Genomic DNA, 22,408 nt, shown 5'->3' on the forward strand with positions numbered 1-22,408 from the left:
TATTAATTGTGCATTTGTTCAGACTTCAGTATAAATTATTGAATAGTAATTTATATATTGAATTAGTGGAGCAAACTGCTGTTCAATTTAAACAACTCTTATTAGTTGTTTTTCTTAAGACTACCGAAAATATAAAGAATCATACCAGCGGTATTATGAAGCAGATTGTTTCACTGATTTTGACATATGGAAGTACTGCCAGGGAAATATGTCTTCCTTAGCTCCAATAAAGGGAACAGCCTTCTTGGTTTCAGACCTTCAGATTTTAAATTTTAGTTCACTAGGTTGTCTTAGATCTGGTTGTGCTGGTGACCTGTCAGCAAGGACTCCCTCAGAGTGGAGGCATCCTTTATATTCATTTTGTCTTTGGTCACTTTGCTCCCATTGAAGAGGGGGCAATGTTAACCTGTTTCTAAGAGTTTCTTTACAGTTTGTGAATGCTAAATCCTCCCTTTTGTTTTTCAAACAAAATAAATTTAAAGAAATTACTGCCAAACATCTCCAATGATCTGGAATTTTATTCCATCCATATACATGCATAGTAACAACATTTGTTGAGAAATTATTTCTATCAGAAGTAGAACATTATCTTTGTGATCACCAGTTGCAGTATTGCTACTCTTATATTTAAATATATCTTATATATGAATTAGATTCATAATTGCAGCATTGAGTTTAGGGTTTTGTTTTAGACTGTGCCTTTCAAAAGATAAAACTGATTGATATGACCTCATTACTTACAATACTGCTTCCAGTAATTTTGTTCATTCTTTATAAAGTATTGCATTTAACAGCAAAGGTTTAAAAATTGAGACAGAGATGCATCAGCGAAAGAAAATACAAGTACTATACAAGAAAAAAATTGCCATCTTCATTTAACGTACGTTTCAGATTAAGAAAGTGGACAGAAACATACTGCTACATACAAATGCAAAGCCTAATGACTAAGGTACTGTATCTGCTAAAATATAAAGTGCAAACTGAGCCCAATTGTTCAAAAAATTGAAATGTTAAGGCGAACTTTACAGCATAGTTGAAACTTCTTTGCAAGTTATATTTTAGCATATACATATATTTGCAACAGCATATAAGAAAAAAAAATCAGGATACACAAGTGCTTTTGAAGCTATTTCTAAAATGCTTTTCTGTATTGTTTGTGACTATTTTCTTTAAAATCTACTATACAGTGCAAACCATATGTGCTACACAATAACTATACAATAACATTACAAATGACTTTAATATAAAGTTTTTAAATAAAAAATAACATAACTACAGCTATGAATACTGCTGGTAAAATAAATTAATATTTTTGAAAATGGCACCAATAATACACTTTACTAATGGACTGTAATGAAATTACACCTTTAAGTCTTCAACTCAGCAATAGCGAAATCTCCTGATTGTCCAGATGTAATTCAAACAGCTTTCTTTAGACTGTATGGAACAATATGCTAAACACAGGTACCAAAGTTGACCAATTGTTTCATTTGACATGTTCTGCTGCATGTGACGAGCAATAAAACTTCTTATGAGTTATAAAGTTTGAAAGATTGTTGAACTGGATGTCACACAGTCGGCAATACTTTCCACTGGTTGGGGCCTGGGTAGAACCATTCACTCCTTTAGCTATACTAGACAATTGTTCCTCTGCTGTAGGAATTGCTGGAGAGACATTTTCATTTGCAGTTAACGGATTCTCAGAGATCCAAGAAGGAGACTTGTGCCCATCTTCATGCGGAGGATTCTGGGAAATGTTCTCCTGTTGTGAGTTTGCTGCAGGTCTTTCCTCCTGTTTCAGTCCCCCATTAACTATTACCATGCCTCGGTTTTTTGGCAGTAGTGGAAGAGACTCTTTCTTCTGCACAGCACATCCATTTGAAGGAGCCTGGCCTTTATGAGATTCACTTTCTGTATTTGTGCTTTGATCTAAATCAGTATTATGAATGACGAGAGAACCAGAAATGTAATCACTTGGCTTTATTCCATAATATGGAGAAAGCTGATCTGCTCCTTTAGCTTTCTTTATTGCTCCAGGGTAAAGGCATTGTGGAAGAAACAAATGTTTGTTTTCTTCTTTTGTAGCAATAAGCTGGGCTGCTTCACTAAAGACTTTTAGTCCTTGAAGTGTCGCTAAGTGTGTGGAAAATAAGTTTCCATTAGGAGAGGACTGTTTTGAGTTTCCATTTTTCTCGCATTTGATTATGCTTCTTTCATAGCTGACATCTGGGCTGTTTCTTTCACTTTCTGGGTTTTGAAACACCTTACTGTCAAGCTGTCCCAGGTCATTACGCTGATGGGCAGTGACAGGGCAAAAATTCTGCTTATGAGCCAGGTAGTTCTCTACCTTGTTAAAACTTATCTTGCATACTGTGCACTCATGATAGTCCAGCAGCCTTTTGGGAGAGGTGGATGTCCTCTCTGACTGGGGTAAGCATTTTTTACTGAGATCTATTGGCACATCCATCTCCAAGCAAGACACAGTGGAGTGGGGAGTATCACACTTTGAAACGGGAACACACTTGTTAATAGACAGTGATGTTTCAAGATGCTTTGACACTATTCCTGGAAATATATCACACCGTGGATGGTAACATTCTCCAAGACTCTCTGTTGACTCTTGAGTAGATGTACATGGATTGCCAAGATTAGCCACATCCAGAAATCGCTGTTGTACTAGTGGTGGCCTTTGCTCTTGCTCTGGTAGGCACATCTCATACATCTTTCTCCGCTTCCGTGTACGCATTGTTCTCTGCATGGCAGGCACTTTGTTGGAAGCAGACCTCTTCAGTGGGGGATCATGGCGAGTGGCACAGTAATACTGCTTGTGGACCATGTATGTTTCATGTCTGCTGAAAGTAATATTACAAGCTTCACATGTGGTCTTATTAGGATCACTCTCCCCTTCTACTAAAGAAGCATTGGGATTCTTCACATCAGAAGGTTTTCCATTTATCTTCTCATCGCCGTTGCTTGCAGTTGATAACTTCTTAGCTTGTGCTGTGAAGTCTTTTTCATGGCCTTTATTGTTTGGCCCAATCAAATCTAAAACATTGGAAGAGTTAATGCAAGATGTCTGCAGAAGCTGATTCTCTGGGTCTGATGTGTGAGGAGCTGTATTCAGGATGCTTATAGAGCTTTGACCATTACTGGGACTTACAGCTTCTGTCATTTTCTCTGGAACACTGGAAAAATCTGGTGACTTTGCCATCTGCTGCCATCGGCTACTGCAGTAGTGCTTTTTGTGCACCAAGTAGTTGTCCAAATTATTGAATGTTATGTTGCACTCAAAACATGTAGCCCCTTTTGGCATCAAAGGACTGTAAATTACTGGAGGATAATTGCTGCTTCCATGCCTCAGCCGCCGGTGGACCAGTTCAGACATTTTGGCTAATATCTCTGAAGCCTGAGGAACCACAGTGATGTCCTGGGGAAAAGCAAACTGTGAAAGAAAGGGTCCCATTGGGAAAGAAGGACCAATATTAGGCTGAACTGGTGATGAGGCAAGTCTTGGACTAGATGGTTCAGATTTTATTTTAGTGTATGATAAACTTTGTTTGTTTGTTGCAGGCTGTGTTTCTGGCCTCTGGTTTGGAAGAAAAAGTGGAGCCTTTTTTTCACATTTATCAAGCTCTGTATCAGAACTTGCATCTTTAGTCTGCATGGTCTTTTGGCCCTGGGGAACATCATTTCTGCTCAACAGGTCTGTCGCTGGCTGTAAACCTTCCTCATTTCCACTTGGAGAGTGTTCAATGTCACTTTCTCTCTGAATCTTGTTGCCAGAGACATGTAATTCTTGGTGCTGCAGTAGCTCCCTCTGAGTTTGGAAGCCAAAATGGCAGTGATTGCATCTAAAGGCAGCTTGAGTAAGATGCGAGAACAGGTGCTGATGAAAGTTAATCACCGAGTCTGCAGTATAAGTACAAACTGTGCATTTCAGACTAGCGCCAGGTGGGAGAAATTCTTCCATTTTCACTCCTATAGAAAAGATAAATAAAATACAAGTTAAAGTGACCGTTTTCCCCTTCAGAAAATATACAGGAAAATCAGTTGCACAGAAGGCACAAACACAGTAAGAACAACTAATTTTCTCCTGATGGGAATCTTGCATATGTATTAGTCACTCAGAAAATACTTGAATTGGTTCAGAATTTCTTTCCTCAAATTGCTAGAGGAGATTCCCAGACTTCCGCTCTGCTGTGGAGAGCCTTAGTATCTACGTGCACTCAGCAGAGATGAAGGGAATGAAAGAACAAGGGAAAGGATAAAAATAGACCGGACTTATTCTAAATGGAAAGGCCTTAAAAATTACAGTTTTAACTGAGGAGACATATAATGTTCTCCACACACAATCACTAGATATTTTGAATGCACAGAAAGCACATCAAGATCAAAAAATGCAAGATTATTATGTGGTTTCTTTAAAGTACAGCCCTCAAACTTAGAGTGCCTGAAAGAGTAGAAGTAGCACTTTGTGCATTACTGATGATTAACTTTTTGCTTCCACAAGTTGGCTGTAGTGTGGGAACAATATACAGAACTATCCTCATCAGAAAGGACTCATGAGTTGTATTAACTGTGAAGGTAGGATGAGAAATAAGACATGGTTTCACAAATATTTTATCTCCCACATATAATGGCTGTAGGTAGTTACTGCTGTAATACAACAACAGCTTTCCCTACCAAGAACAATACATTCAAAGCCGTCTTTTAATCATTGCTGAAACACAAAAATATTTCACAATATTTTGAAAGTAGAAATGCTTAAAAGGAGATAAGACCAAATTTCTGTCTTGCAACAACACAGAAACAACACAGATTCTGAATACTTGTAGACAATAAAAGCTGAAAAATAATTGGTAGGGATTGTATTGGAAATCTAAATGAAACATGGATATTGGTTCCGCATACACACACGCATATGCCTTGGTCAGATAAACTACATTTGTGGTAGTGGAACGATATAAAGCTGTAAGAATATTGTGTCTCAACCTTTGTGAATCCATTCTGTTGATCTGGAGGTCCTCACTTCACTTTGAGCATCACTAATTCTCACATTTGTGAGATACATTTAGAATTTGAACTACTCCAGGCCTCAGACGACAAAACTGAGCAGAGGAGACACACAGAACTTTAATTACTGCTTGTTCCCTGTCAGGCACTTTTTTTGCCAGGAGGACACAAGAAGCTTTAGCTCCTCCACTGCCGTGAGATGGTGTTTCATATGCTTCCACATTACATAGTGCAGTCATAGTGAAAAATCTCTACAGAATTTCTGTTTCAGTCGGGGCCCAATGCTCCAGTGGCATAGGTCTGCTACAGCCCCCAGTGGGCTCCTCCACAGAAGCTGAAGCAAACCCAGCGTTAGGTTACAGGGTATTTGGAAGAGGAATGTCTCATTCTTACTGCAGAAGCAGCAGTATAACTTGTGATAATCTGCACAGAAGAATTAAAGACTGGCAGGATCTTAAAGAGAGAGACACTGATGGAACTGACTACTTTGTGACTAAAACAGAGGAGACGGCTCGAGTTTCAGTCTCTGATCTAATAAATACCAAAACATTCTTACTGGAAGTTCAGCCAGAAGAACCTATGCCTTTCAAGAAACACAGACGCTTATCTCTAGGTTGCAAGAAGAAGCAGTCACTCATAGCTCACAGCTGCAAACCCTCTCTACACCTAAGTCAATGATATGACACCAAATGCAAAGAGTCGATGCAACTGTCTCAGACAATGGCTACAATGTCAGAAAGAAATGAAGTTGTTGTCTTCCAAGACTAGCTGGTTTTAATTACTAGACTGTAAGACCTTCTGAGCTGCATTTGCTTACTCCTATTGAAGCTGTTCCACTATTCACTGAACACTGAAATCTTTGCTAGGCAAGAGAGACAGAAAATGGCAATAGCCTGTTATTCAAAGTCAAGATATTGAAGCACAAAAATATCTGACCTCTAAATGAATGGCTAAGTGTTATCTGTGCTGTCTCCATTAGGAAGTTTCCCACTCTTCTTGTCCTATTCTGTGAGGTACCCAACTCTGAAGAAAAAGCCAAAACATATGATCTGAGACCGTGACTTCTATGAGATAATGCACTGATTAGCAATGCCTGAAGATCTTTTTTTGTCTCCTGCACTAAACCTTTCTGATTAGATAATAAAGTATATATACTGGGACAGAGTTGAGGTGGTATAGAAACTTGTCTAACTTTTGTGTACTTTAAAATGTCTTCCAACATCCTGGTTAAGGCAGCTTCCACAGTGTATTTCTTTTCTTTTCAAATAAGGAAAATATAATTTGAAAAGCATCAGAAGAAACTTTGTCACATCTCCACAGATGGGCAGAGGGGAAAAAAAAAGAAAAAAGGCAACATGATGCTTCCTAGGATTGTATTTGCTGCCCAAGAAAACGTTTTTCACTTCACTAAGTCCACAGAGCAGACTTCCTCTTCCCTATGAGTTTTACTACCAAAGTCAAATCAGGCTTTCTTCTGTCAGTAAAGCACAAATTATCATCCTTTACACTTCAGCCATTTAACAGGAAAATCAGGGCCCCTGTGGGGCCCTTGTCTCTGTCCAGACACACCTCTGTATGCGAGACAACCAACATACCCACACCTGACACTGCAGTCTTATTTGCAGATTTTGAGTGCTAATGGAAACTCTAATGCAGAATGTTCTGCAAATTCAAAACCTGCAATCCCAGACCTAATTCAAAACAAATTCAAACAGCACACTCAGAAGACCTTCAGGGAGGGAGATAAGATTCCTGCTGAGTTTTGGATTTTTAATCTCAGGAATTTTGTAATCCCACTTTCCATAAATCCAGTATTATCATTTTAACAACATGGACAAAGAAAACACTATCCCAATTCTATATTTATAAGGAGGAAAATAATATTTTTATGAAACAAGAAAATAAGTTTTTATGAAACACGTGCCCTGGAAAAACACACTAAGAGTTCTTAACCCCGCTCCTGAAAGCCCCTTGCCTCTAAATCAGAAGCCTACTTCAGGACCCCAAGCTGTTGTTTCAGAAGGAATAGGTCTCTGGTGGTATGTGTCTCTCCACTGAATGTCAAAAGAGGATACGTATATGTGGCATTTTATGAGACTCACATTTGATGAAAGGAATCCTGAAGTAGTCTCTTAGAAAGTACATAAATCTCTGAGAAACTAAGAAGCAGAATTCTAATTGTGTTTGGATTCCTGAACTTTACCTTCACTGGTAAAGAAATGCTGCCTGCATGCATACATAGACCCATTAAGAGACAGACTGCATTTAAATGAGGTTTAGTTGATTAGAGAAATGTTTCTGGTTACGAGAGAGATGCTTGGTGTAGAATAAAGGTGGAGACACACTGTTCCACTGAATGTTTATAGTGAATAATTTTTCAAACAGGTAAATCTAGAAGGGGATGCAGGAAAATATATGGCACTTACCACTGTGAGAATTCAGGTGCATTTCCAGAGCTCTTGCGTTAGAAAAACTTTTGGTGCACTGCGGAAAGGGGCAGACACTGGATATCTGTTGAGCACTGTCTTCATTCTCCTCTGACAGCTGAGGCCCCTCTCTTTGCCTCCCACTGCAGTAGTACATGAGGTGGGCCTGCAGATTCCGCTCGCTTCGATACCAAATGCCACAGGATTTGCAAGGGAATATGTCCTCTACAAGCAAATATAACCAGGTGCAGGTTAGCCACGGTGCATTCAGTGCCAACCAATTAACACAGCAGGATTAATTCCCTTCCCCATTAAAAACCTGCTTATTTAATAAAATACTGAAAACAGAGCCACAGGTTTATTAAAATGTCACTTGCTGGACATGGGAGACAGCAGTTTCTTTTAAAATGAATTTTTAAAAATAGTTAATATGAAAATAGCTGGAAGTTTTTGGCATGTAAATATTTAAAAATGAAATAAAGTTAATTGTTTGATGTGAGTATGCAGTGCCAATTCAAAAACTAAGCTGTATTTCCAACACATCATCACACAATAGGAGACGCCTTTCAGTCATGCTCTTTTTTGTGCGCATGCACAGGTCTTTTCAGCATCAGGCCTTGCAATTTTTGAGTGCTAATTGCAGATCATTCTGAAGAATGAATGCTTATGCAGTTATCACTGTAAAATCCTGTTGCTCTGATATCCTGGAGGCCAAACTAGATTATGTTTCTTTTAGATCATGTAGCATTGAATGTAGTATACTAAGCAGCGTGTTTATTTCCTGGGTTCTTGTTATCAATACTAGAAGTTAAAATTTCCAGTGTACTTTGTCCTCGTATTGTTGATAAATTGTTACTGTTCCACTTTTCACAATTCAAAAGGGATATTTGCTAAGAATAATGGAATTTCTCATTGTCTTTTATCCTGAAGCGTCAGCATCCTCTCTGAGGGGAAGACAATGGAGAGGTTGCACAGAGTGCTTCCCAGCAGCAGAGGGAGTAGATATGTTGAGCATGTACTGGAGGCTACATACTTTACTCACATGAAGAGTACTAATGAACACTGTATATTTACACAAAGCAGACAGGTATATGGTTGTTAATATCCTGTCAGAAGGATACCTTACACAGTGCATTTTCTGTATCTGTCTCAGAAGGATAAAAGACCTGTTTGATCTTTCTGAAAGCTGAACTTGTTATCCTATCAGTAAGAACAAGGAAGAAATCCTAGCCCTTTAGGGTACATATATACTAGTAAACTAAAACAGTGACAGGGTCTAGACTGGAGCACTGGAACTTCTTTTTTATATTGTTAAAACGTGGGGATGGTCCCTTCCACACTTTTGGCTTAAGTGAGTTAACATTTGCCCCACTTCTGGATACAGTTTGGGAGTTACCATAGGCCATGTATCATTCCTTGTAATTGGTTTGGATGCTTCTCTCTTGTTTTTGAGACTCGGAGAGGATAAAAGTATGAGTGCAGCCACACTGTGCCAGCTGAGTGCAGGATCAGGAATCAGGCAATTGTAGTCAATGTTAAAATACAATGTTAAAATGTTGATCTTGGTCAACACCAAAACTCCCACTGACTGCAGAACAAAAAAAGGGCAAAGTTTAAGGCAACAGCCCACTAAAATGGATGAATCTTTTATTTGTTAAATCTCTGCAAATGCAGACAAAATTTACAGTTTGCTTCACTGATTGCATGCTAATGCTTGTCTACTTCTCTGCTCATGAATTTATATAAAATATCTTCACTACTACCAGTGTTTATTTTTCCTTCACCGCTGAATAATTGTGCATGACTTTAAGACACAAACATTTAATGGAGCAGTTAGTATTCAATATACCAGTATTAAGACTTTACTTTTATGGCTTATAGCATTTGAAATGTCCATATCATGTGAAACCTGACATTTCAGCATTTGTTTTTGGCTTCAAATCATTTCAAAAAGTTGAACCACTGAGGCTTTCTTAGAACAGAAAGTCCAAAAGTCAGTAATAGGAAATTTTGATTGTGGGTAAGCATGTCCCATTTGAATTCATTTGACAACATTCCATCACAGAACTGAACTTTCTGATTATCTCAATGAATTTGACTCCAACCACCTTTATTTCCTATGGGCTAGATAGCCTGGACAGACTGTATCTCTGGTTATGCACAATGAATATGTGACTCTCCGTACGTGCCATGCAGAAAAAATATATCTGAAGATTTTCACATGGTGGGAGGATGGAATTCCACAGAGAATATTGTATAGGAATATGACCTGAAACTATTACTCCCCTAAAGCAATGCAAAATAGTTAAAGTCACTCTGAGTTAATGTTTAAAATATTTCAATTTGTTTCAAGATAGTTTCAAAATATTTCAGTAGATTACTTCAGAAAACAAAATATCGAAGTTCAAGCTGAATAAGCCAAAGGTAATATTCTAATTTTGATTTTTGAATAGGAAACATTATAAAAAACAACCCTACAACATTTACTTTTTCTAGAAATTGCAATTGTTTTAGAGATCTGAAAATAAGATGTCTCATTACAGAACCGAACGTGCATTCAACATATTATTGGACTGACATTTGACTCGAGACTTTACTGAAAAAACTGAATTTCCTCAACTCAGTAATGAAAGGCGGAGACTTCCCAGTCTGGTCAGAGGCAAAAATAGAAAGTTCTGGACAGTGAGACTTGCTGCTTTAGCAGCCTTTGGGAGTTAAGACTACTGAGGTTACTATGAGCTGCTGCTGAGCCTGTAGAGTAAGAGCAGATACACGACAAACTTAGATTCCTCTTGGCAGCAGAATTAGCAATGATCAGTGCAGCTTGCTCTACAAAAGGCATGAAAGCAACAAAGGTGCTTCCAGCAATTTGGTGCTGTAGGAATCTGGCTACTTTGCCAAAGCCCAGAGTTGGCCTTGCATGGTTTTGCACCAAAATGTATCTTCAGCTGAAAAAAGTTGCAAATGAGTCTTTGTCCTTTACACTAGGTAACTCCTTCCCTGGTGGCTTCCTTGCAGCTGTTGGCTATGAAGGATGGTCTGCCTTAACTGTGGTAATTTGCTGGTCCATTTAAGGGGCTTCCAGCACCACGTTTTGGAAAGATCCTGTATGATGTTAATTGTTGGTTCTGTCAACAGAGATATCACCTCACAGCAGCCCCAGTGCTAGGGTAAAAATGCATGTCATTATCTAAAGTGCTTGAGATTGCTGTCAACTCTCTGAGAGGAAGGACTCAGATGACTTGGACATTTTAAGGTTTATCTTTTAAAACAGGCTAACAATAAATGTATAGCTATTACAGTTGTTTACCCAGAAAATCAGCAATGACAAAAAAAAAAAAAGAAAAAAAAAAGGACTGAATGAAAGGTGTTACCACAGATATTTTAATTAGTCCTGTCCGAAAAGCTTGAAGGTGTGACTGTTCAAGACAGTATTATTCCGTGTGAACCTGAGTGGCAGATCATGCATCCATGCGATTTAGGTGCGTTCACACATGACATACTGTCTTCAGTGGTTCACTGTATCTAATCACACTACTTACAAACCAAAGGAAGCATGGGGAGGTGTTATGATGCAAGGTCTGAATGGTCAGTCTTACAGAAAAAAAAAAAAGAAAAAAGAAAAAAGAAAAGAAAAACAACCCTGAAAGAGCTAACTATGTGCAGTAGGCCTAAATTATAAGTGGTGAGGACTATGGTAAGATTTAACATTTGAAAAGTACTTGGTGAGAAGGGCGGGAAACTTAAGGCTGTATAAAGGTAAAAAACAGTAACACAAAAAAAAGTTGAAGAAATGAAATCTAATTAGAAAAACATTCAAGTTGAACTGTCCCAGCTCAGTAATTCACTAATGTGCTAATGTCCCTCCTCTCTAAGGACAACACTTAATTAGATAGTATATTTTGTTCATGATAGGGTCTATTGATGTCTAGAGGACTTAAAAACATTCTTGGATAGCAACACTGAACAGTAAATACTACAATAAATCAGGGATGCTATAAGTAATGATCACTGCTGCATTTTGAAACAGCCACTGAAGAGATGTGTTCTATCTTTCCATTGACTATTGTGAATTATTGCCAGAAGCTGCAACTATAAGCAACAAGCTGACTTGAGCAGCAAAGGCTGGACTTTCTGACTTAGCAGGCCTATCTCATCTGCTTTTTTTAACAGTTTCTGATTCTATCACCTCTGTGAGCAGATGACAGAACTGCCACACGAGGGCAGGTCTGATGCTCTGGGTGAGCTCAGCTGCCAGAGCATTTTTCTTCCTCCTCTTGTCTGTGAGTTCATGTGAGATGATGGGGAAACCAACCCAGGCTTTGAGCTGTGTGTTTTAGGCCATGCAATTTCTGTGGTCTTGAGTTCACTGTTAGATCTTCATATGTTCTTTAGAATACTGCTGTTTTAAAACAAAGCCAGAGAACAGCATTCACCACTTACTGTTCACAATAGCTGTAGGCAAAATAGATGCCATTGCAGCTTGTTGAGGGAGCAATTGTATTGAGTCCAGCAGGCGTGCAGGATACATCCCTTCTGTAAGAGTCATCTGACTAGCAGCTTGCAGCCTTGAGTCAAAATCCACAACAAAGGCAATTAGCTCTTCACCCTCTGAGATGGCCTTGGTGGTGGTACACCAAAGCTGCCCTCCTATAGGAAACATAAAAAGAGAAAGATTTAATTGACGATATCATATTCCAGAACTTCAACATCAGTACCATGTCTTTACACTCTCTTTTAATTTTGAAGACTTGTTCAAGGGGAAGATGCAAATAAATTTCATGTCTACCATCTTCCTTCTATAAACATAAGAATTGTCAATGTATATGAAAAACAAATTGGGGATATTTTTCCTAATTATTTGCAGGACTAATATGCATTTACTTTTTAATTTTCTACCCTAAAAGGTCAGCATTATAAAAATCAAGGTGAAAATATTTCCACTAAACTTCCTCTGTATTTTTTGTAACTCTCTGTTTTATTTTGAATACCAAATCACAGCATGATAAAACCAAACAGCTGGGAAAAAAAAAAAAAAAAAGACATCAGATTTCCTCTTAAGGACATTTTTCCCCTCCCTTATGTTTGCCACCATCTTTCTCTAAAAAATCTTCCCTTATGTAATATTCTTCGTAACATGACTGCTTTATCTCTGCTTACACTGACTGAACTTCCTGAAAAGAAGATATGCCAAAGATCTGTTTCATAAAGGCTTATTCAAATAAAGGTTTGTTTAAAAGGTGGGGGGAGGTGGAAGAACTTTCATCAAACAGTAAGATACACTATAGCTCTGTGCTGCAAATGTCACGTGTAGTGCATTAAAAAGAAAATTAACTATGCGAGTACATCTACTAATGTATTTGAATGCGATAGTGAATGCTCATTTATTTAACATGTTTAGACAGGCAAAGCACTTATATTGTGTTATCTACACTCTCAGGCCTAGATACATATCCAATACAGTTATGCCTGAAATAATGTTGCATACTTTATATGTTATAAAGCTTTTTTTTCCTCAGGTTTTGTATATATAGAAAAAGCTATATGTTGTATTCATTAGGCAAGCAAAAACTGTACTCGTTTTGATAAGTAATATTGCTGTGTTTATCTTTCGGCATAACTGCCTTTTCAACTGCACTTCATTTTTTTCCCCTCAAAGAGATTATAGTTTTAAAACAACTTGTTGCAAAAATCTGGTAGAGGAGATAACAACAGTGTATGATATGCCACAGCTAAATGGAAGAATTAGGACATTGTTTTAGAGAAATCTTGGACAATTAATTAAACCAGTCTATTAGCTTTCAAAGATGAGCAAACAAAACAGCATCAGTGACAATGTGTTTCAGTGGAAAAATAAAGCTAAGCTTCCAGACCTCAAAGTGGTGTAAAAGTTTCAAAGCAAAAAAAGTCTTTGTATTCACCCGTTGGTAATACAGCAGTTGAAGGTGGCTCCAAAGTTTATATGAAATTTACTGTAATGGGCCCAAAGCATGCTGTTTACAACCATCCAAAAATTACAGCATTAAACGGTGCAAATCTGAGTAATTTCCTCTACAGAATAAGAAGATGAAACGTGAAGATAAATGTCTACAAATGCAGAATTCTAATGACCAAGCAGGAAATCAAACATTTGAAGAGCACAGTTGGACTTATTGTCTCATGTAAGTCAAGAGTAAATATACAGAAGCCTTTGGAGTTAGACAAGTACAAAATCTGTTCAAGGGAGAACCAGGCTAAATTCCTAAAGCATAATTAATTAGTCTCATAGATAAAATACACGATACACACTGCAATTTCAGAACCTGAAACTGGGTACTCTCACTGTAAACAACACACATTTTATTTTCTGGGAGGAAATATGATTTCTATTATTAATATGCACTTCTATTTTATTTACATATGGAAGAAGTAATAATCAACGTGTTTGAGTCTATCTAATGTAGATTAAAAGCTCTTCCTACGCTGCATTATTCACTGAATTCCTTAATAAAATAAAAATGAGTCAATGCAGAAGAACCAACTGAGACTTTATCCCAGCAAACATCTTGACATGCTGTACCCTTGGGGGAGAAAAAAGAAAAAAAAAAAAAAAGGCAAGTGAAGTTGATTACTGGGTCTCCAGCTGTAATCAGACTAAAAGGCTGACTCAGTCTCCTCGTGTTAGAGCTCCTTAGGGTGTTGACTCATGTCCAGCAGCAGATTACGCTAGGACAGCTGAGGCGGGCAGTGACCTTGGCTGCCTGCTCCACCCAGCTCCTGGAGGCTGTCACACCTACTGCAGGCACAGCTGAATGGGATGTGCAACAGCCTTGGGAGCAAAGCAATTTCTAGCTTGGCTTATTAAAGCAAACCAGAACTACAGAATTTTAATCCACTCCTGCATTTGAATACAAACCTTCAGCCCAGCATAATTCAGATCCACGATTTACAGAGTGATTTTCACATTTTCTACTCTAGAGAAAATGAGGCGTTTAAGTGATCATGGCATAAATGTCTATGCTTTCAAGAGTCTGTGATATCTTGTTAGTTAAATCCTTAGATGAACTCCCAAATGATGCATGCTTCCAGCTGTTGGAAATAAAGTGTATCGCCTCTACAGCAATTTTCATCCACAGGGACAGGACACAGCACAGTCTTCTCTTGTCCCCTTCTGTGCTTGGTGTAAGGCAATACCTGTGGTTTTGGAAGACAGAAATGACTTCATTCCCCTTAATGAAGCACATACAAATATCGTGGTCTTCATGCACATCATGTGCATGTTGGAAGTCTTCTTGAGCTTTCTATTGCATAGCCAGGAAAATGGAGTGCAGAGATCCTAACAGAGGCTTCTAAATTTAATATGAAGTTCCAGTTATGATTATCATATGAATTATGGTGTCTAGACACCCTTGCTAGGGATCATAGCTTCCTTACAGGTGGTGGTTGCAAAACAGGAAAGAAGTTTTTGCTTCCCACAAACATTTCTACAAGCTAAAACACAACAGGCACATACATACACAGTGATATCTCAAGAGCACAACATCTTCTCATAAACAAAGGGTGGTGTTAATGAGGGATTTTAAAAGGATAATAAGGATGTCTATAAATAGTCTTTGCTAAGTACAGGTGGCAGTGGAGAAGGAGATAGGAAGATGTTTGCTTGAAATATTTGTAGGACATGAAGATTCCATAAGGAAATATAAAAGCCTGTCATTTGTATGAGATGACATTATAGCTAAGCTGGCTTAAAAAAATTTAACCACTTGTTCTTTTGTCAGAAAAACTTACGGAGGTGAAATAGTTCTGACAAAGCATTACCAGGCGAAGTTGCTCTGTCCTAGGACAGACTCAGTCATCAAAAGAAGGGAACCTCCAGATAAGCTCTAATAAGGAAGAGTGACAGGGCCTCAGAAATGAAATGGCGGTTATACTACTTGGTTAGAAGGCAAGGCAATAGCAGACTGATGACATGGCCCTCTTCTTGCCCCTAATGAGTATGCTCGTCATCTATTTATAGTGAAGAGTGTCTTACTGGTTTTACATAAGTCTTATTTCAGATTCCAGAGCAGAAGGGAAGTTTTTGAAATATTAGAAAGCTTTGTGACACTGGAAAACTATTTTCTATACTATTTCTATAGTCTAGTTCTGATTGTGGAATTGAAATAAAAATTTCTTGAGCCTGCAATATTGTTTTATGTCTATGGTTAACAAGAAATGCACCTGCTTTATAACACATACATGTCAGCAGCAGAATAAAATAAAAATGTCCATAAACAGTTTATGAATTTATTTCAACTCTTTTGCTAGCTCACATTGCAAGGAATTAGAAATGCTTATTTAATCACATAAAGTTGGGAAAGTTAAAAAATATCATATTGTGCAAGCTAGAGCAAAAAATTACATTCCAATTGCATTGGCATAAGTTCTTTATCAAATGACATCAGGCACTGAAGCAGCTAACTGATACCCCCAGAGTTTCCACCAAACAGAAAGGTTATTTCAGGACTCTTTGTCTGCATCTTTCACAGCAAACATTTTTGCTACTTGAAAAAAAAAAAATAAAAAACAATAAAAACACCCTTAAACAAATTAAACAAACAAAACAACAACAACAAAAAACACTTTCTATGCAAAGGCAAAAGTAAGGTCCTGATGTCCCTGAAAAACTGTGGACTTACTGTTCTTTGTAATGTTTATGATCAAGATTCTTGTGCAAACAGATCTGGTTCCTAACAGGAAGCTTATAAATCATACTCATAATTGCTGTCAAAACTGCACTGGAGTGTACTGCAAGTTTCGATAATAAAGAATAGAGTCACAGTTCAAACTTGATTACATTTTGGAAATTCATGCTGCTCTTACAAGAATCAGTGGTCTTAAATATCTTCTTCTCCTGCCAAATTTTTCACTTGCACTTTTTATTATTTATGAAATCAGTGTCTGCACAATGTCATACAGACCTCTGCTGATAAACTCTAATTAAGATTAAGACAAGCCTTTTGGAAAGGATCCCATCATTAGCAAACATGATAAACACAAAAATACTCCCTACTTGTCAACCAGGAGCAATTCAGTAACCTAACAGTATTATCTGTTGCTAGGCTACAGAGCTGACAAAGCTTCAATTATATTGTATGGCCATACCTATAGAATACTGTATAAGCAAAATGTATCTAATATAAAAGCATTTAACTTCATCCATGCTATCTGTAATTCATGGCTTCTTTCAATGGCAAAAATCAGGTTAATAATTACATAGCATGCTGGAAAAATCTTGGCGATGCGTCATGTTTGCACAATTTTTTCTAATTTATCTCTATGATTGACAGACATTTGCTTTGTAAAAATAATAAAATGCAAGCAATGGGATGCTGTAAACCAGAAACGCAACTACATCTGGGCTCATCAAGATATGGAACCATACAGTATAAAAAATATATAGTAAATCGAACCAATTAAATCATACTTAGATGCAGTAATACTCTATCTTGTATATTCAGAATAAGGAGTACTGTGGTGAGAGATGCACATACTAATACTAAACTTTATGTAGGACAAACATCTAACATACAATAGAAATTTTTTTGGTTGTTTATTTATTTAATTTTCTACACAGACCTTCGTTTTTCCTCCTTCATTGGGGATTTTTTTTTCTTAAAGCAACCTGGAATCAGCAATTTACTCTGAAGATTAAACTAAAGCTTCACTTTTTTTGATTCTCAGAGCCCTACAACACTTCCAGTGAAGACACAGACCCCAACACAGTCAGCCTTCTGCCAGTGGGCTTTTTTTTTTTTTTCAGTTGCTTTTTGTAGATCTAAAGGAGTAATCATTTGGCACATTTGGTGTCTATGGGTCACAGTCCAAAAAAAAAAAAAACAACAAAAAATTTTAGGACAGACTCCCCCATTAACTCCATAGGGAGGAATCATCTGAATTATCTTCAAAATGAATGGAACCATAAAGCCTCTTGATTCATACTGCTGTTTTTGGGAAAGGTGACTTTGCAAGTTACTAAAAGCAACGTTTTCATTGAGTACAGCTGTTTCATGGAAGGAAGTGCAGGTACTTTTTCACAGATTAAGAAGAATAATGTTGACATAAACCTATATTCAAATGCAATCCCAGTTTTTCAGTCTCAGGTATGTCAGTTTTTGTTGCTGAACCATCAAGGTTTTCTGTTTGTTTGTTTGTTTGTTTTTAGGCCCAGAAATAGCATACATCTTTCACAGAGGTTTAGGAAACCAATGATTATTTAAACTGAAAACAATTTTCAGTGCCAGTTAATTCGGAAGTACTACTTTGGTATAGTAAAATTTGTGCTTACTAGATTTGATTGTGTTGCTGCGACAACATAATAGCCCATTTCCTGTATACACATCTTTTTGCAAGAAGGGTCAAAAGACTATCAGAATTTATTTAAACAACAGACTGTGTTACTCTTAGTGACTTCCAGGCATCGTCAACTGAATTAAACTTTCCTCTCCCAATGAAATATTTCAATTTCTAAAAAATGATGCTTTGTAGTAATGGCAATGGGGGTTGGAGTTTATTTATATTCCCTCCTTTGTTGCCCAGGCTAAGCATTTAAGGAGAATTTGCACACCACAATAGGAAGGGATCTTCATATTTGGGTTCCTCTCACTTCTCACCCATAGGGTTGTGAGTACCCAGCATAATGAATGCCATTTCAGTGCAGCAAGAGTAACTGGGTAGATCTCATTTTTGACATGAACAAAGTACATATATCTATATGTAGACACATTGTTTAATAAAAAAATTATAATTAATTCAAATCCAATACTGTTGAAATTTTTGACAGTAGAGTGGTACAAGGAAGGGAACTTATAAATTATGTGTGCCCCTTCTTTGAAAAATGCTTTGGAGGTTTCTTTGTGCATTGGCAAATACAGTAGGAATATGAGGTATTGTGTGGATCCTCCTGCACAGCACCTGATAAAAGAATAAAGAGCTGTGACATATTCTTAAAACAATAGAGGAATTAAAGAGAAACAATGGGCCAGCTGCTTCATTAATACAATCAAAAGAGAGCCCAGCACAGAGGAGTCCAGATAATTAAGCACTACTCTTTTAGACCTTTTTTCTATAATAAAATTGCTAAAAATTTATTAACTACTTCATAGTTGCTACACAGATCTATGTACTTGTTTATTTAGGTTGATTAATGCCTTTTCAGGATTCTACAACATGCCAACTCATGGTTCATACAAGTTTTTGAATAAAATAATGTAAGAATAAGTGATATAGATCTGTAGTATATACAGCAATAAATCAAAAGCATTTTGTGAACAGTCTTTCCAGTTGCTAAATAATTCTTCACATTTTTCACTTGCGTACACAAAATATATACTTTGCACACCATTTTTGCCATTCATGTATTTTAATGCCAGGGTTCCAAATAAGGCTCTGTGAAGTGTATCAAAAATCACCCCTACTAATTCAGACTTCTCAAACTCTTAATAATTTTAGTGCCCTATTGAGATTAAGGAGATGATTTGCCAGCATCTTCGACCATTTCTCCTTGTTTACCAATTAAATAGATTGCCAAAAGATACTTGACCCTTAATTTTAACTGAACCACTACATATTATAAGCCAGCAGCATGCTGACTGGGAAAAAAAAAAAAAAAAAAAGTAAAATCTATTATACTGTATAAAATTAAATTAATACAGTGCACAAACCAGTTCAGACACCACTTTTGCTATTACTTTTTGTTCACCATAAAATACGGAGCCTGCTTCATTTTTAAATCAATGAATAAACTGCAAAATAAAGGAACTGTAAAGTGATATTTTTCAGAACAACAGAAGAACACAGCTTAAAGGCTTGCCAAATTGAAGGCTGCTTTAAAATCACTGCATTTTGACATATAAAATGTCTGACCAGAAATGGAGGAGAAAAGTACTCCTTAAGAATATACCTCTTACTCCTGAACCTGAGTCAGCCTGAGCTTTGGGCCTGACATCGGCTTAGTCATATGGGATAGTTGCAGTGTTTTTATTGAAATAACCCATTATATAGTTAAATCTGTCAGGTAGATTTAGATCTAGTCTGTTATAGTTAAATCTATCAGATAGCTGGCAGAGTAGAGATAAAAAGGAAAATATTAAAGGAACTTTTCCTATGGGACAAGAAGAGTGCCCTAGGGGAGTGAACTCCCTAACCTGGCCTGCTCTGTGTCACTGTAAGGGGTAGATTTTCCCTTGCTGCAGTATGGCTATGGCTACCATTACAAAATGTATTTCAGTAGCTAATTAATACTGCAAAAAAGCTTGCAATCAGCTGAACCCCAAATGAAGTGCACTGTATCTGAAGAGCCGGGAGTATAACGAACACTGAGATTTGACCTCTTATTTTTCCACCGTTGCCTGCTAGCTTTTTGTTAGTTTGAGGCTTTCTATTTGTTTCCTCCAATTAAATGTCTGTGTGAACTCAACAGAGTTCTATTAGGTAAAGACGAAAAATAGATTAGTCTTCTGAAAATATTCACAGGAAAATAATGTGGTAATTTTATTTGCCATTTTCCCCCCTGATAGAGCTGTCACAGCTTATTTACCACAGGGGGAGACAGTTAAACCCATATCCTTAGAAGTTCTATGCATTTAAGAGGCTTATATATCTCTTCTGGGACCCTCGTTCAAATCCTGGGCTAATCAGAGTGAATACATATCTTTCTATTAGATGGCTCTAAAAAGTCTTAGGTGATATCAGTTCCTGGTGGACGACAGTCCACAGCGTAAAACTATTAAATGTTTGGCACAACTGGCAATACTTACAGAATGAAACTGAAAACTGTAATATCCTCCCACATCACAAGAAGTTAAGTCTGCTGCTCAGAGGTTGAAATTAAAGCCTGCCACAAATGCTAAACCTGTTATATTTCCTTATTTCAGCATAAACTCAAACAAGGAAGTTAAAAGGAGTTCTTTTACAAGTTTAGCAATTTCCTCCTGTTTTTTTTTTTTTTCTTTTTTCCCTTTCCAAAGGGATCTCATCTACCCTTTCACTTTTTACAGGATCAGTGAACGAGCACTCTCCAAAGAGCTTCCCAGGAGACATTCCCAGATGATCCCCACTGCCCCTCCATCTTTTGTGGATTCACCAGGTTTCAGAGAGAAAACTGACTGCTGAAACCAACTGACCAAAGTGAAGCCATGCTTCAGATACACACATTCCTACAGTCCCTGCTTCCCTAACAGAACAGCTGTAAGGTGACCTTTTTGTAGCCTTACAAATGCAATCAAGCCTGTGGATTGTCTTTTCAGAGTTGTTTTGTGAGAGTGGAGTGTATGAAAAAATGAGATGATTAAATGGGACAATAGATATATTTTAATGGCACCTCTTTCTTGCAGAGAAAACAGAGTACGCTACATCTTATCAATGGACCTGCTACTGTCGGGCTCATTTCTTCCCCTTGGGCAAATGTAGAGTGAATGGCAAAGGTACCTGAGAGGAAGGAAGGATTATATAGAGGGAGCTGGATTGATAGGTTGTGTTTGTAAGGGAAATAAACACATTAAATAGAAGAACAAATGGGCAAGTTATTATAGAATGGCAAAATCAAAATAAAAAAATAAATACCAGCTATGACACCTGGTTACTTATTCAATACAGCGGCCCCACTCCAGAAAAAGTTCAAGACCATGGGTGATACAGAAACAAAAGCCAATTTTTATAATGGAGGATTTAGTTCTGTGTACTGTAACCCTGAGAAAACAGTTGCAGTTATAGCACATTATCTTGGACCTTCTTTCCTCTTGTCAGCGCTCAGCTCACTTATTGAGGTCCAGGAACTGGTTTACCTCAGTTGGAAGCAAAGTAGCACTTCATTGATTTAAAAAAAAATCTTGCTCCCACTCAAGCCGTTAGACCATTTTTATTGACTACACTGGGATCAAGGATGTGTGACAAATCAGTGGATGTCTTACTAAACAAACAACTGATGAAAAGGCATTAAAAGTAGATCTCCATGTTAAATACATTCCAAAATGTAAATGTCAGAGAGGCTGCAATAAGAATCTACCTCCTTTAGTCTCTTCTATTTAAAAAGGACCTTATTTTTTTAATAAATAAATAAAACCGCACAGATTTCCTCCAGTTGTGTTAAAAATGAGTACTATAATTCTGCTTGTTACAGTAAAAGCTGTAAGTAAAAACGACTGAAAACTTGTGACAATCACATGTGTTTCCACCATCCAAGCTATATACAAAGTCCAGAGTAAATAAGCATTTTAAACCATAGTATATGGTTTTGTTCAGCTAATAAGAGACACCATTAACAGCAGAAAGCAAATCTTGTAATGGTAACAGCAAGACCAAGCTACTTGTGGTCAAAATTGAAACAAACAAACAAAAAAGATTATGAATGAGCAAATAGTAAAGACTCTTGCTGTATGCAGTAACATGGATTAGCAATTAAAGAGGATTCTATACTTTCAAATAAGGCTTAATAAGAAATATCAGTTTACCAAACATCATACAGGTGCATATGAGCTGCCACTCTGCCTGCCTGCCTGGTCAGCATGATTTCTAAATGGCCACGAAAGAAGTGACTGTATACCCAAAGGCAAGCTGTCAAAATTCAGGCTGCAGCTGATAAACTGATTACAAAGCTGCTTAAGACTTTGCTTGTAAACAAAAGCATTTATCAACTAATAATTTGCAATAAACTGATGTAACTCCCAGCTGAGCCCCAAACTGTAATTGTCTTTACCATCTGCCTATTAAAATACCATTCTTCATCACCAAGCAGGAGCAGAAGGGAGAAAATCTCCAACAACTACATAACTTGCATGCTTATAAATAATCTGTGAGCATTTCACACTTTCATTATGATTGCCAGGTTTTGTATACTTCATTTTCTTTTTTGAGAGGCAAAGAGGTGCTGTAAAGTGGCAGAAAAGAAATTAATAAATACCGCCTGGTGCAAGAAAAAATTATGTAAGTTCATCATACTCTGCAGTTTCTTA

General features: G+C 37.3%; 1 protein-coding gene across 5 annotated transcripts in view; it reads right to left on the minus strand.

Moving 5' to 3' along the window:
• Nucleotides 1–500: 500 nt before the first annotated feature.
• The window catches only part of ZFPM2 (zinc finger protein, FOG family member 2), a 312,841-nt gene continuing 290,933 nt past the window's right edge, over nt 501–22,408 (minus strand). For all 5 annotated transcript variants that reach the window (XM_083822270.1, XM_083822269.1, XM_083822271.1 and 2 more), the window contains 3 exons: nt 11,883–12,089; nt 7,440–7,664; nt 501–3,978 (listed from right to left, as the gene is read on the minus strand). In XM_083822270.1, the coding sequence (XP_083678396.1) occupies nt 1,487–3,978; nt 7,440–7,664; nt 11,883–12,089 (2,924 nt within the window). In that variant the 3' untranslated portion in view covers nt 501–1,486. The remainder of the gene's footprint in view (nt 3,979–7,439; nt 7,665–11,882; nt 12,090–22,408) is intronic.

Source organism: Anser anser, assembly GCF_964211835.1.
Source record: "Anser anser genome assembly, chromosome: 2".
Lineage (NCBI taxonomy): Eukaryota > Metazoa > Chordata > Aves > Anseriformes > Anatidae > Anser > Anser anser.